This window comes from Gadus morhua, chromosome 15, assembly GCF_902167405.1.
Source record: "Gadus morhua chromosome 15, gadMor3.0, whole genome shotgun sequence".
NCBI lineage: Eukaryota > Metazoa > Chordata > Actinopteri > Gadiformes > Gadidae > Gadus > Gadus morhua.
In genome coordinates, this window is record NC_044062.1 from 2,445,225 (window position 1) to 2,459,024 (window position 13,800).

Consider the following 13,800-nt stretch of genomic DNA (forward strand, 5'->3'; position numbering starts at 1 on the left):
GTGTGTGTGTGTGTGTGTGTGTGTGTGTGTGTGCTTGTATGTGGAGGATGTGTGTGTTTGTATGCAGACACACACATCAAAATGTTTTCCGTGAGACTATCCGTCTATATAATTTAGAGCTTAACACTTGCCAGGTACTAATGGCAGGTTTTCTAGGAATTTTCTGCTAAATGTACAAGCCTGAGGGATAAAGGTCATATGTAACAAAACGCATACAGAATAAAGTGGATTGTGATGCCTTGTGGTGTTTCTCAATGAACTTGGAGACTTAGTCTTCAGAAGTAATCAAACCTGAGAAAATCTGCAGGAAATCCTACTTATTTATTCAGGTTAGGGATATGCGTGAACCTTTTCATGAATGTTATCATCATAAATTCCTAATTTCTTTATTAACATTATTAATTTATAAATAAATTCATTCAACGCAGATCTTTTACTTTCACATTCAGTTTTGCGTCTAAGGTTTTTCTCTACTCTACTGCCAAGGCCATTTCTATACTTTAGAATGAAATGCCGGTCAGGGGGGAGCCATGCAGGCCAATGATGTCTTCCTCCTGCAGCTCCTGAGCATGACTAAAGGGAGATATGTGTTGACCGCTTCCCCCCATAGTCCAGGCAATCTAACTCAAAAAGGGACCAGCCCGAAGAAATTGTAACAGTAACATTTCATAGTTTTTATTGGTTCTTATAACCTCCAGCTGTATTTTTTCGCTTTCTTATTTCTTTACTTCCCTAGCATCAAATTGTTGACAAATATTTTTTCAAATTTATAATTTTTTAATTGCACAGCTAGAATAGGCTCCCTAGTCTCTAGTCGGTGTTCGAGAGAAACATTAAACAAAAATTAATGTGAATCAATTATTGCAAGCACAGATATGTCTTGCCTTCAAGACATTATCCTGTAACCAAATACTGAATCCAGTTTCATGCAAATCCATTCTATCGTAATCTCCTTGCTGCATGATGTTGACCGTCCTCAACCACAACTTCTGCATTCCTGACAGAACGTAGTCAGAAAGGTCATCCAAAAATAGAAAGGATGTAATGGAACAAGGAAAAAAGTTATTTGCAATCAAGCTTGAACGTAGGTTGCCGTTTGAAACCCTTTCGTTTGAATGGTTTCCTGCATTGTAATAATGGACCGGTTAAACAGTTGTTAAATAGAAACAAGGACCAAAGAAAATGCAAACTTGTGTCCAAATGAGTCCTTCTGGTGTGACAATATTGTGTCATAAAGAACATAGAGGGATCAAATATTTAAATATGGTCTCTTTGGTTGGCCAATGTCCATGGTGGTGGATGTTGCCTTTGGCACCCTTTTTTTTCACATGACTCGCAGAATAAGTCGATTGCTTCACAGGACCGCTGCTCGGTCGGAATGATCTTTTGCCGGACGATAGAAGACATTTAATTAAATATGAGAAAATGTGTAAAAAAAAAGACGGAAAGAAATGACAGCTCTGCTCTGGTATGGTTTATAGGTTTACCAAGACTGTGTTGGGTTCTGTTCATGATTCCTTTCCAGGATACCATGTCCCTTCGTGATCGGAATGTGAGTGTGCGAAAGTGAGGGTGGAGACAGACAGGTTTACACTCAGCCAGATAGGGCGGGGGGGCGGGGGGGGGGCGGCGGGGGGGTTCACCTTGGACTCATTACAACTCATCACGGCTGCGGATCACTGCCGGCTCCTCTTGGCACTTCCTGGAATGCCGTTCTGTCAGGAGCGCTGGAGACGAGCGGCATGGAATGCCGCGCCTCGCGTGACTCCGATCGCCACGGAGCGCGGCGGCGGCGGCGGCGGCGGCGGCGGCGGCGGCGGCGGCGGCGGCGGCGGCGGCGGCGGGACCGTCGGGAGCGTCGTCGCCCGGGACCGTCTGTCATCGCCACCTGCTTAGGAACACGCCAGACACAGGCGCTTCGGGAGGGAGGGACGCGCGCACCAGAGAGTAAGCTTCCCCTCTGGGAGACGTCTCACCTTTGACCTCTCACAGGAGGGGACAGATAAACACAAGGGGGGAGGCCGGGCGGGGGTGGGGCGCAGGTTCGGCTCCAGTGACTTCTAACTGCAAGTGTCCTTACGCGCACACACACACACACACACACACACACACACACACACACACACACACACACACACACACACACACACACACACACACACACACACACACACACACACACACACACGGGGCTGGGAGAAGTCCTCGGGTTCGGTTTTACCCGTCACATGTAGGTCGACATCGGTTCAGCGGCGGAGGAAAACACTTCTTTCCGACGGGTCACAAGTAGAGCAGCCTGTGCACAAACACAAACCCACAGAGATGTCTGACTTCTGTTTGAAAAACAGGAAGGATTAGCGTCAGATGACGTCAGGGCTTGGGGGGCCACATCCAGGCCACGATTTCCTCCAGGAAACAACCCCTTCATTAGCAACACAAGCACAATCCGGGGCTTAGCCATTCTTTGCTAATTGTTTGGTTTGGGGGACATTGCTACCCTGTTCACATAAACACTCGCAGAAAAAGACGGAAGATAATTGAGGGAAATAGTTAATGTTACCAAAATACTTGTTAAATGTTATGAAGCCAAAAAAAGTGTAAAATCACCGCACACAATTTGGTGGTATCTTACAGAAATTGGTAAGGTCATGTGTCCCTGTAATCATCTATTCCACCTGTCGGTGTCATGTGAAGTTGAAGATTGAACCTGAAGGAGCATCAGCGAAACGCATCATTTACATAAAAAAGTCAGCTTCCCAGTGCGCAGTGATTATACCCTTTTTCTTTGGCTTTATACTATTGTTGGCTGCACACCACAAGCCCGTGAGGACCCATAGGCTGAGCACAGGGACCTCGTTCTTCCTACTTGTTGCATGTTGTTGCAAGAGACGTCGCATACCGCTGGTCATACTTTCGAACAGCCTTCACATTCACGCCACACATCCAGATACACCCTCCCCGAGGTTGGTGATTCACGCCCGTCGTCAGAGCGCTGGCGTCTCCGCTCCCAGCGTCGCGGCCCGCCCCGTCTCATTCAAGCCCTTTTAATTAGGGCCGTCGACAACAATGACCGCCGGCCAACCGTTTGGACGGCCATGGAAGGGAAGGGCCTGTTTTTAAAAGGGCTGCTTGGCGTGGGTTCGACTCTGAAGCGCAGTCATGCGGGCGGGACTCCCCCCGGGTTCCCAGGGCCGTACCGCCGACCGCCTGCAGTTCAAATGCGCCCGGCGGACCTCCGTCAAAGGCTTGTCCTCCGATAATAAGCATTTTTCAAACAAGAATGGCGCCGATTCTCAATTCAGGGGGGAAAATGCCCTTTTAGTGAGACGGCGAGAGGGACGGAGAGACGCCTTCACGGGCGGCTGCCCTGCGCACCCACAGGGGCCCCCGAGCCCGGGGCCGCAGAGAGAGAGAGAGAGAGCGCGGGGCCCAAGGTGGCGGGCGGCCGGTTCCCCCTGCGAGGTCATTAGGATACGTGGAGCCACTCATTAGCATCGCTCCCTGGTCTCGGCCGGAACGAGGGGGTTTTGTTCAGTTTGGGTAAAAGAAGGACAAAAACACAAAAAAACAACCGGTCCTCGGGATTCTTTTTTTGTGAAGTGGGGGTTGTGGAAGTCCGGTGGTGGTTGGATGGTTGGTGTGTGTGTGTGTGTGTGTGTGTGTGTGTGTGTGTGTGTGTGTGTGTGTGTGTGTGTGTGTGTGTGTGTGTGTGTGTGTGTGTGTGTGTGTGTGTGTGTCTGTTTGGTGGGTGGGGGTGTTTTTGTGGGTCTGTTGTGACATTTGAAGTCAGGGGGTCAGCTGGGTGTAATGAGGCGCCACGGTTGGAGCAGAAATGACGGGGTTTCACCCCAACGATCCACTGTGACGGGCAGCCATGCAACGCTGGCTCCCAATTGGTTAGACTGTGTGTGTGTGTGTGTGTGTGAGTGTGTGAGTGTGTGTGTGTGTGTGTGTTTGTGTGTGTGTGTGTTTGTATGTATTTGTTTGTTTGTGAGTCTAAGTGTGTGTGTTTGTGTGTGTGTGCGTGTGTGTCTGTTAGTGTATGTCTTTCTCTGAGTGAACACACACATGCGTGCTTGATTCTGTTCGTGCACAACTCACCACTCAAGTTTATCTTGCCAGTCGAGTGAAGTGCAGTGTTCTCACTGCTTTGCATTTTCAAGATCAGGAACCAACAATGAATGTAATTTATCGCGATTTAACCGCAGTCGAAGAAATCAATGAACAGTCTTACATAAATAGCCTATACATGAATTCAAAAATGTATTCACAGATACAAATATAACTTGATAATAATATCCAAGTAGGACATCAATACCTCATGACTTTCACATTAGAGGTACTATATAGATAGACAAATAGATAGATAGATAGATAGATAGATAGATAGATAGATAGATAGATAGATAGATAGATAGATAGATAGATAGATAGATTCTTTATTTGATGAAACTTTATTTCATCCCATACATGAGAAATTCACCTGTTACAGCAGCCCATGGAATATAGAAAGATGCAAAAATAAAATAAAAATGCATAAAGTGTCCAGCAACACATACATACATAAAATAAAATAAAATGAAATAAAAAAATCACACAGTGATCACAATGTCATGCCATAAGGGCATACATGTACACATCTAGGGGATACTCCAATATCATTTGCTTTATATATTCAACACACCTCTGGATCTACTTCCCCCCAGACCTCCAGAGCCCAGGGAACCTTCCCTTGCATAACAGTGTGCTGACGGGATCTGCGGCTCTGCCTTCAGATTCACCGCCTCGATGAAGCACATGTGCGTGACTGTGCGCCTTCCGAGCCGACAGCCTGGGGCAGGCCCCTGCCGGCGCCCCCCCTCCCTGTGCAGGTTCACAGTGCAGGGTTTAACGGGGTAAGATAAGCCTCTGTTTAAGTGCAGTACAGTCAAAAGACACAAAGGCACACACCTCTCCCAAGCCCTCTCTTAGCACGCTCCAAGCTCATTTCAGAGCCGTAAATCAAAGTCATGACTTTTATTCTTGTTTACCAATGACATGCAACTTCCCCGCGTGACAAGGCTGCCAGCATTCAACTATGCTGGCTCTGTTTGTGTATGTGTTTGTGTACGTGTGCGTGAGTGTATGAGTGTGTGTGCGTCTGTGTGTCTGTGTGTTTGTGTGTGACACACGCAATGTAAACAGGTGTGCAAAATCACAATCAAGTGAGTGTCGGGCGAACAACGGATATGTTCTTGTTACCCGTGACACACCTCTCTTTCTCTTTCTCTCTCCCTCTCTCCCTCTCTCTCTCGCTCTCTCTCTCCTCACACGCAATGAGCAATGAGCAATTGAGCTGTCAGTCACAACAAAGGGGGAGGAAGAGAACGATGGTTGAAACTTCCCTCATGGGGCGAAGTTATTGTAGTTTTAGAGGTGTGTCTGTGTGTGTGTGTGTGTCGGTGTGTGTGTGTGTGTGTGTGTGTGTGTGTGTGTGTGTGTGTGTGTGTGTGTGTGTGTGTGTGTGTGTGTGTGTGTGTGTGGTAAGGGTAAGAAGAGGGGGGAGGACCTTCCAGGAATTAACTGAAAAGCCAGAGAACAGGCACGCTTAGATCTTTCTGTTCAAAGACTTACATTGGTTGACTTTTTTCATGATTTCCATAATTACATCACAGAATATTGGACATTTGAAATGTTAACTATTATAAGATAATATATTATAGTTTATATTGTATAACTACAATTCAATTCAATTGTATCTGCAAAGCCCGTATTCACCATTACAGTATCAAAGGAAGAAATCTTGAGAATCTACAAGAATTAAGATAGATAAATATGTAAATATGTTATATAAATGTTATTGGTTCAGGGTAGCGCTCGTGTGAGTGCTTGTTTTCAAACTGGTCTGATAGGCCTGAGATTTCTATTCTAGTTATCTCTAGATAGCCATTCTAGATATGCACCCAAATGTTCAACGTTATATCAGTGAATTCCTCGTCTCCTGCGGCATCCTAAAGTGAAAGGGGGGTAGGGACAGGTGTACCAGGAAACAGGTGTTTATTTAGATGTTTTTGTGTGATAATCTGATGAGCGCACGCACACACACACACACACCAAGTGACAAAAATAAAATGCATAAAGAAGAAGAAGAAAGGATAGAGAGAGAGAGAGAGAGAGAGAGAGAGAGAGAGAGAGAGAGAGAGAGAGAGAGAGAGAGAGAGAGATAGAGAGAGAGAGAGGTGGAGTGAGAGAGAGAGGTGGAGTGAGAGAGAGAGAGAGAGAGAGAGAGAGAGAGAGAGAGAGAGAGAGAGAGATGGAGTGAGAGAGAGAGAGAGAGAGAGAGAGAGAGAGAGAGAGAGAGAGAGGTGGAGTGAGAGAGAGAGAGAGAGAGAGAGAGAGAGAGAGAGAGAGAGAGAGAGAGAGAGAGAGAGAGAGAGAGAGAGAGAGAGAGAGAGAGAGAGAGAGAGAGAGAGAGGTGGAGTGAGAGAGAGAGAGGGAGAGAAGAAGAGGCACAGGGTGAATGACGAGAACAAGAGGCTGAGTAGGGCTGAGAGGCATAGGGTTGGAGCTCTGTCCACTAGCAGGGATGAAGACACAGTTCTCCCTCTCACAACACAGACTTCCAGTGTCTCACGTGAAATGTGGCTGTTTGGGCAGGCCAATCACAAGTCCGGGATGAGCTGTGATTCGCCAACACGAGTCAAAGGGGCAGAACGGGCAGCTCAATGGACCAATGGCTGGCTGCGAACCACAAACTCATTGGCCAATGGAGGTGGGGGAACAGAGTCCAGCGGGTCAGGGGCGTCTCTTGGACCACAGGGTTGTAATATTCAAATGTCCCCGCATTAAACCAGTGCGTTCTGTCTTAGTTGGAGGAGCTTTACCCAGAAGTCCAACATAAGGTAAGTTCATACTTACCATTGTTACTGAGAAGTAACTTTAGGACTTTGAGTGAGACTAGTGTGGGGCAGTTGGGAATTAGTTTTGATACGTTGTTGTGTGGTTTACAATCTAATATCAGCAGTTATTTTAGCCTTATAACAGACTGCGTTCAAATTGGCGCTTACAAAGTATGTTGTAGGCCTGCTGAATCTGTGGTGCAGGCCTGATCAAATTAGTAGCAGTAGCGGAGTAGTATCCTACACAATGTTTACAACTGAAAACGATAAAGGCCTAAAAGGCCTTAAGAACTGGTAAAAGGCCAAGGACCAATACAGCACACCAAGAAAAAGATTTATAAATTAAAATATCCAGCTTTTTATATAATATAATATAATATATTATTATAACTGTTTTATCATAATGCCACATTTTACTGTTATTGTTGTTTTTCTATTGTTGTTGTTATTGCGATCAAGCCTAGCAATCGAACAATTAAAATATACAAGACTAATTATATTCAAATGTACACTACACGATTAAAAAAACTTATAAGAAAACCCTTAGGTTGGGTCACAGGCCAAAAGATTGGCGTGCGTGTGTCTGCCATGCGCTGTCCGTGGTACTGAAGCACGACACCCGAAACCTGGCCACCGGGAGCCCAAACACAGGGATCCTCAACATAGAGGATAAGAAGCGCAATCATAGCTATAACGTTAGCCTCTTGGCTAGTTGAAACAGCGAACGGTTATTAATAGATACAGGTATTTAATAAATAGGCCTACATCTAATTCCTAGGTCTTGGCCTCTAAAACAACTAAATAAAACCTAAAATAGATTTGTACTGATTGTTGCACATTTTTCTGAATCACTGCAAATGGAAAACAAAAGATAAACGTAGTCGTCCCGCATTAGGTTGGCTATTTCAAAATAGTGTTAAAATCGACAAATAAGAACAAACGTATCACTGACATCAAGAAACAATTTGGTATTGATTTATGGAATATTGCTCACATCTGTTTAGAATGTTGACAAACGTGAAAGTCTCCTGATAAAACGATAAGTTGCTCATTTATTAAATTAGTCTTAATTTATGTGGGCTATATTCTAGGGATCGCCACCTCCTGGTGGTGTGATTAAAAAGCGCAGTCCACGCTAAACATGGGGAAACGCTCGCTCTCTAATTGTGTGTTATAGTACACAGTATAGGCCTACTACTAACCCTAAAGGTCAATATAATAAAATCTTCACATAGGGTAGGACTACTTTATTTATTTTAATACGCCATGTGGGCCTATGTGCATCTGGGATAGGCCTATATGTTTAAATTTGAATCGGAGGCAAAAATAATGTAATCAATAAACCAATGAATCCTGCTCAGTCGGGTTAAAAGTGTAACACTATATTGAAACGTATATTTTATGGTAATGTTTAAGGCTACAAAATATTGCTGGCAGACACACAAAACGACAATGAATTAATAAACCGTCCAATACACTAAGCGGCAATTTGTTGAAGTTTTCAGCATGCGTAAACAACATGCTTTGCCTTGTTTTGGAATGTAGATGTTCGAACAAAAGCCGTCTGGTATTTCTCCCTCTAGATATCTTGGTGTAATGAAAAATTAGGAGATGAAAGGCGGCAAGCCTTAGGTTATACAATTTAATTTTAATTTATAGTAAAGGCCATTCAACGTCATGATTGTGAAATTCAGCAACTCAGGATTTTTTTTATTATTTTGCCAATTTTTGTAATTTGCTCTATCAAGTTTGATTATATTAAATATGGCTAGCAATGAATTTCAAAAAATTAAATGACACACACAGCGTGAGTGTGTCTGTGTGAGCGTGAGTGTGTCTGTGTGTCTGAGTGAGTGAGTGAGTGAGTGAGTGAGTGAGTGAGTGAGTGAGTGAGTGAGTGAGTGAGTGAGTGAGTGAGTGAGTGAGTGAGTGAGTGAGTGAGAGAGAGAGAGAGAGAGAGACAGAGGGAGAGAGAGAGAGAGAGAGAGAGAGAGAGAGAGAGAGAGAGAGAGAGAGAGAGAGAGAGAGAGAGAGAGAGAGAGAGAGAGAGAGAGAGAGAGAGAGAGAGAGAGAGAGAGAAAAGGAGCAACCAGACTGACGAAAGGAAGAGTAGGCCTATAAAGAAAGACTGAGAGACGGGAGGGGGGGGGGATGAGGGAGCGCAGATGGGTTTACACCCTCTCTAAAACAAACTCCCACCCTCTCTCACACCACACAGCACACGAGCCGTGATGCTGCGCTGTTGGCAGGATAAGGTATTTAAACACAAGTTTGTGGTCCTCCAAAGCAAACAGGGCAAAGCAACGATAGAGATGCCAGAGCTTGCAGGCTTGGAGCAAACGAGCGGCTTCGAGGTTTTTCCTTGTTCATAGCATGGGTTAAACTCTCGGCTGAGTTACTGCTGTAAACAGAGCACACTGTCTTCAGATCACTATGTAGAGGAGAGGAGAATGGTGGGGGGGAGAACGATCTTCGATCATTGACCGCGATCGGATAAGGACTGCAATCCAGGTATTTACTTGTTGGGATGTTCTGGTGACCAATTGCTATTCATTATTTAAAAAAAATGCAAACATAACTTAATTTCATCATCGTTTATAGCAGAGGCTGTTTTACAGGCTGTTTTATGTGTAAAATTTAAATAAAAGCACATTTATTGTATGATTGATTACTTCCACTAATAATAATCTCTGTATTTCCGCCATGATTTCAGAACCGAGAATGGACTTCGCAATGCTGGATTGGAACCACACGCTGACACGGAGTCTGTTAGTCGTGGCTGTTACTTTCCTGAGCGCGCTGCACGCCGTGCGTTGGCTGCGCAGCGGTGCGCTGCTGCAGAGCGGAGCCGGTCGACGGAGCGGCGCGCAGCCGCCCGGACCTTTCGCTTGGCCCATCATCGGGAACGCCGCACAGATGGGGAACGCGCCTCACATATATTTCATGCGAATGGCAAAGAAGTACGGAAACGTGTTTCAGATCAAATTAGGCAACCAGACCGTTTTGGTGCTCAACGGCGCCGCCATCAAACAAGCGCTCGTCAAGCAGGCTCCTGATTTTGCAGGGAGACCGGACTTCACTTCTTTCCGGATCATCGCAAACGGGGAAAGCTTGGCGTTCGGCACGATCAACGATTTGTGGAAATCGAAGCGCAAAGTGGCACACGCCACCGTCAGGTCGGTGTCCACAGGGAACTTGCACACCAAGCACGCGTTCCAAAACCACATCGTCTGCGAGGTGAAGGAACTTCTGCGACTGTTTCTGGACAAAACGCGAGAGGAGCGCTACTTCCAGCCCATGGTGTACCTGGTGGTGTCCACGGCCAACATCATGAGCGCCGTGTGCTTCGGGAAGCGCTACTCGTACGACGACGCGGAGTTCCAGCAGGTGGTTGGGCGCAACGACCAGTTCACCAAGACGGTGGGCGCCGGGAGCATGGTGGACGTGATGCCCTGGCTGCAGTACTTCCCCAACCCCATCAAGTCATTATTTGAGGACTTCAAGACCCTCAACTATGAGTTCAACATATTTATCGGCAAAAAGGTCACCGAACACAGGAAAACGATCGAGTCGAGCACCATCAGAGACATGACGGACGCACTTATTGTGGCGATGGACCACATCAGAGACCCCACCAAGGGGGTCTCGGTCCAACAGGACCACGTGCCGCCCACTGTGGCGGACGTGTTCGGAGCCAGCCAGGACACCCTCTCCACTGCGCTTTCGTGGATTATTTTAATTCTCGTGAGGTTAGATATTTGCTCATAAGACTTTGCAGTTTAATTAGTAGCCTATATAATAGTCGTTAAGCCGGGTCCAGTCATAAACTGGCTATAATCAATCGTAATTTCCCATCTCCGTGTAATCCTCTGGTTAACAACGTTGCGTGCCGTGGACTGTAAACGCATCACCTGATGATATATTGTTAGAGCTATACTTGGACAAACATGTTCAAATGTATTGCTCTTTATTGTCAATATACAATGAAATATTATATATTTTCTATTAGGTTGGACATAGACCAATTGTGTTTAACAACGAATTAATTTGTACACATATTTAACTTAAAATAACTTAAGGGTTAACTTAACCCGAACCCTTCATTGGCACATTAAATGTACACATAATAAAGATAACTATAATTATTAGACTCTATATATAACAGTGATTCTGTGTCGTGGAGCAGGTTTCCGGAGATGCAGCGGTGTCTCCAGGAGGAGGTGGACAAGGTGGTGGACCGCGAGTCCCTGCCCTCCATCGAGGACCAGCCCCGGCTGTCCTACGTCATGGCCTTCGTCTACGAGGTCATGCGCTACACCAGCTTCGTGCCTCTGACCATCCCGCACAGCACCACGGCGGACACCGTCATCATGGGCTACTCCGTGCCCAAGGACCGGGTGGTGTTCATCAACCAGTGGTCCATAAACCACGACCCGGAAGTCTGGTCCGAGCCGGGCGCCTTCCAACCGACGCGCTTCCTGCGCCCGGACGGGTCCCTGAACAAGGACCTGGTGTCCAACGTGATGATCTTCTCCCTGGGGAAGCGGCGCTGCATCGGAGAGGACCTGTCCAAGATGCAGCTGTTCCTCTTCACCGCGCTGCTGGCCCACCAGTGCCACCTCCGCTCCGACCCTGCCCACCCCCCCCAGATGGACTACAGCTACGGGCTGACCCTGAAGCCGCTGCCCTTCTCCATCGAGGTGGAGCTCAGGGACGACATGAGCCTGCTGGACGAGTTCTGCCGCCCCTGAGCGGCGAGGCTCGGCGGAGCCCGGGCCACGCCCCGTTCCGAAGGACACGGAGAAACACTGAACCCCGAGCGAGGAGTTGGGTTGGTGATTGGCTGAGAGGTGGAGAGGACGACCCACAGAGCGAGAGCTGTTGCTGAGCCTTCGGTTTGGATCAAATATATTTATAAACTCAGGCAGTTTTTCACCCTGGGCACATGTTGTGTCCTTGACGCTTGACATAGCGTATCCTACTATAGCCTGTATATTATATCTCATTGGCAACAATAGATAGGCTACCCGACAGGCTGTTTAGTTCTGTTCTGTGTTCAATGGGAGCGAAAAACGAAAATGATCGCTGAGAGAGAGAATATGTTTTGAACATTCAGTACAGATGGAAGACCTTAAGCCTGCAAGATGCCTTGAAATCACAAGATCGTAGAGGACCTGTCATATTGAATCATGTTATATGACAAAGGTTATGGCTGGTGATTATGGGTCGTGGTGTGTGGGAGACTGTACACAACCAATGAGCTTCTACAATACATGAAAAAAAATGTACAAGATACGGCATCTATATATCTCACATAAACAGTGCAAAGTTTCTCAGGAACAAGGCCTTATGAATGTTGATTAAGAGCTCACTGATTTGGATTGAAAAGGCTATTAACTATGAACACTGAATATTATTTTCTTTTGTTGAATGTTGCTTTGGTTTGTAAACAGTATAAAGCACTATGAAAATATAAATATTAGATCTATGTTAGATCAGTGTTATTTAGTCATGTAGGTATTATTATTACTGTAACTGTTACCCGTGATAGCTTTGCTCATGTTCCACTGTTCATAAGCGCAATAATGAAAGGACTTTTACTTCATAAACGTGCCAGTAAACAAAACTCTTTGGGGCAAAAGCATATCCATTCATTAACCAATGATATTTCCTCTTTCTGAAAATAAGTCATCTCAAAGATCTGAAAACACAAGTTGTATGTACAAATTGCATAATCTGATTGCTTCCAACAGACAAACCCACACACAAAGATAGTAGGCCTACATATACCATTACCACCACACACACGACCATGACGACGTGTCTGTGACAGTCTGTCTGTTGGCCCAGCGAATGTTGAACTCAGACCTGGGATCAGACGGATGTGGTCCGACTGATTCCGTTGTTGGGCTAGAGTTAGAGTAGTATTTAGTAGTTAGAGTAGTTAGAGTAGAGAGTTCAAGTATTTATAAAGAAAACAAGATTGGACCTTAAGCAGTAAAATAACATTCAGATGGTAAAACGCTTGCCACGGTTCTTCATCTTGAGCAGTGTCCGTGTTGATCGGTTCTCTTCCTCCACATTTTACACAATTTATTACAGTTCTAATCTAAATACTTGTATGTATACTCTGAGTACTGAAGTACGACAGCAATTATTTTCCACTGATACAGTTCAAGGGAAGATGTACGTCTAACTTGGGCATTTAAACGGTTTCTATTTCTGTGTCAAAGATATACAACTGTTGAACAGTTTATTGTATAATCCTTTTCGAAATGATAATAAAAACACTTGTTTGATGACTTAAGATGTCAAAAGATCAGAGATGATTACGTAGCAACATAAATTATATATTTGATGTTTTAAACATGCATTATTACTTTTTATTGAATTTCTAGTCGATACCGTCCTCTTTATATCTTGAGATATGCTGCATATTAGGCCTACTGCAGTTTAACTATCATGCATATTACTGCAGTTAAACTATATTGTATATAACTGTTAACTATAATTTAACTATACTTTATAACACTGCAGTTCAACTTTACTGTAGATCTCGGCAATTTCTCAAAAATGTATATCCAAGCAGTTTTACCACACCGTATATCCCTGGTTTATACGCATGTATCCCGTTCTACTAAGACAGGAAGTTGTTTGCTGTGATATTGCGCAGTTCCACTCAATAAAAGGACATTTTAACAATATGTATTCCATCGGTGTCATTGGATCAAAGGCAATATCTGTGTTTTTTTGTCACAACCCTGTCGACCGGCGGCGTGACACGAGTAGCACGGCCTGTATTTCAGCCTAAACGAAAAAAATCAAAGCCTCAATTGATGCTTTACGTGCGGCACAGCCCGGGCTTCACGTCATGTGGACCGTGGCGTTGGAGCTGATGCGTGGTCTATTCCGAGAGTCGTGC

General features: G+C 45.3%; 1 protein-coding gene across 2 annotated transcripts; it reads left to right on the forward strand.

Moving 5' to 3' along the window:
- Positions 1-6,501: 6,501 nt before the first annotated feature.
- On the forward strand, positions 6,502-13,582 carry cyp1b1 (cytochrome P450, family 1, subfamily B, polypeptide 1). 2 transcript variants are annotated; one of them, XM_030379455.1, is made up of 4 exons: positions 6,511-6,881; positions 9,306-9,389; positions 9,592-10,627; positions 11,065-13,582. In XM_030379455.1, exons 3-4 carry the CDS (start codon positions 9,600-9,602, stop codon positions 11,627-11,629), a joined length of 1,593 nt encoding a protein of 530 aa, XP_030235315.1. In that variant the 5' UTR covers positions 6,511-6,881; positions 9,306-9,389; positions 9,592-9,599; the 3' UTR covers positions 11,630-13,582. The 2 variants fall into 2 exon arrangements, with proteins under 2 accessions (XP_030235316.1, XP_030235315.1); XM_030379456.1 differs by lacking the exon at positions 9,306-9,389 and having other exon boundaries at positions 6,502-6,881.
- The last annotated feature ends 218 nt before the right edge of the window (positions 13,583-13,800 follow it).

Bases quoted from the DNA above. Each gene is read 5' to 3' on its own strand.
- cyp1b1 (XM_030379456.1), top strand. From the start codon at position 9,600: ATGGACTTCGCAATGCTGGATTGGAACCACACGCTGACACGGAGTCTG. The intron at 10,628-11,064 runs GTTAGATATTTG...GTCGTGGAGCAG, and splicing joins ATTATTTTAATTCTCGTGAG to GTTTCCGGAGATGCAGCGGT.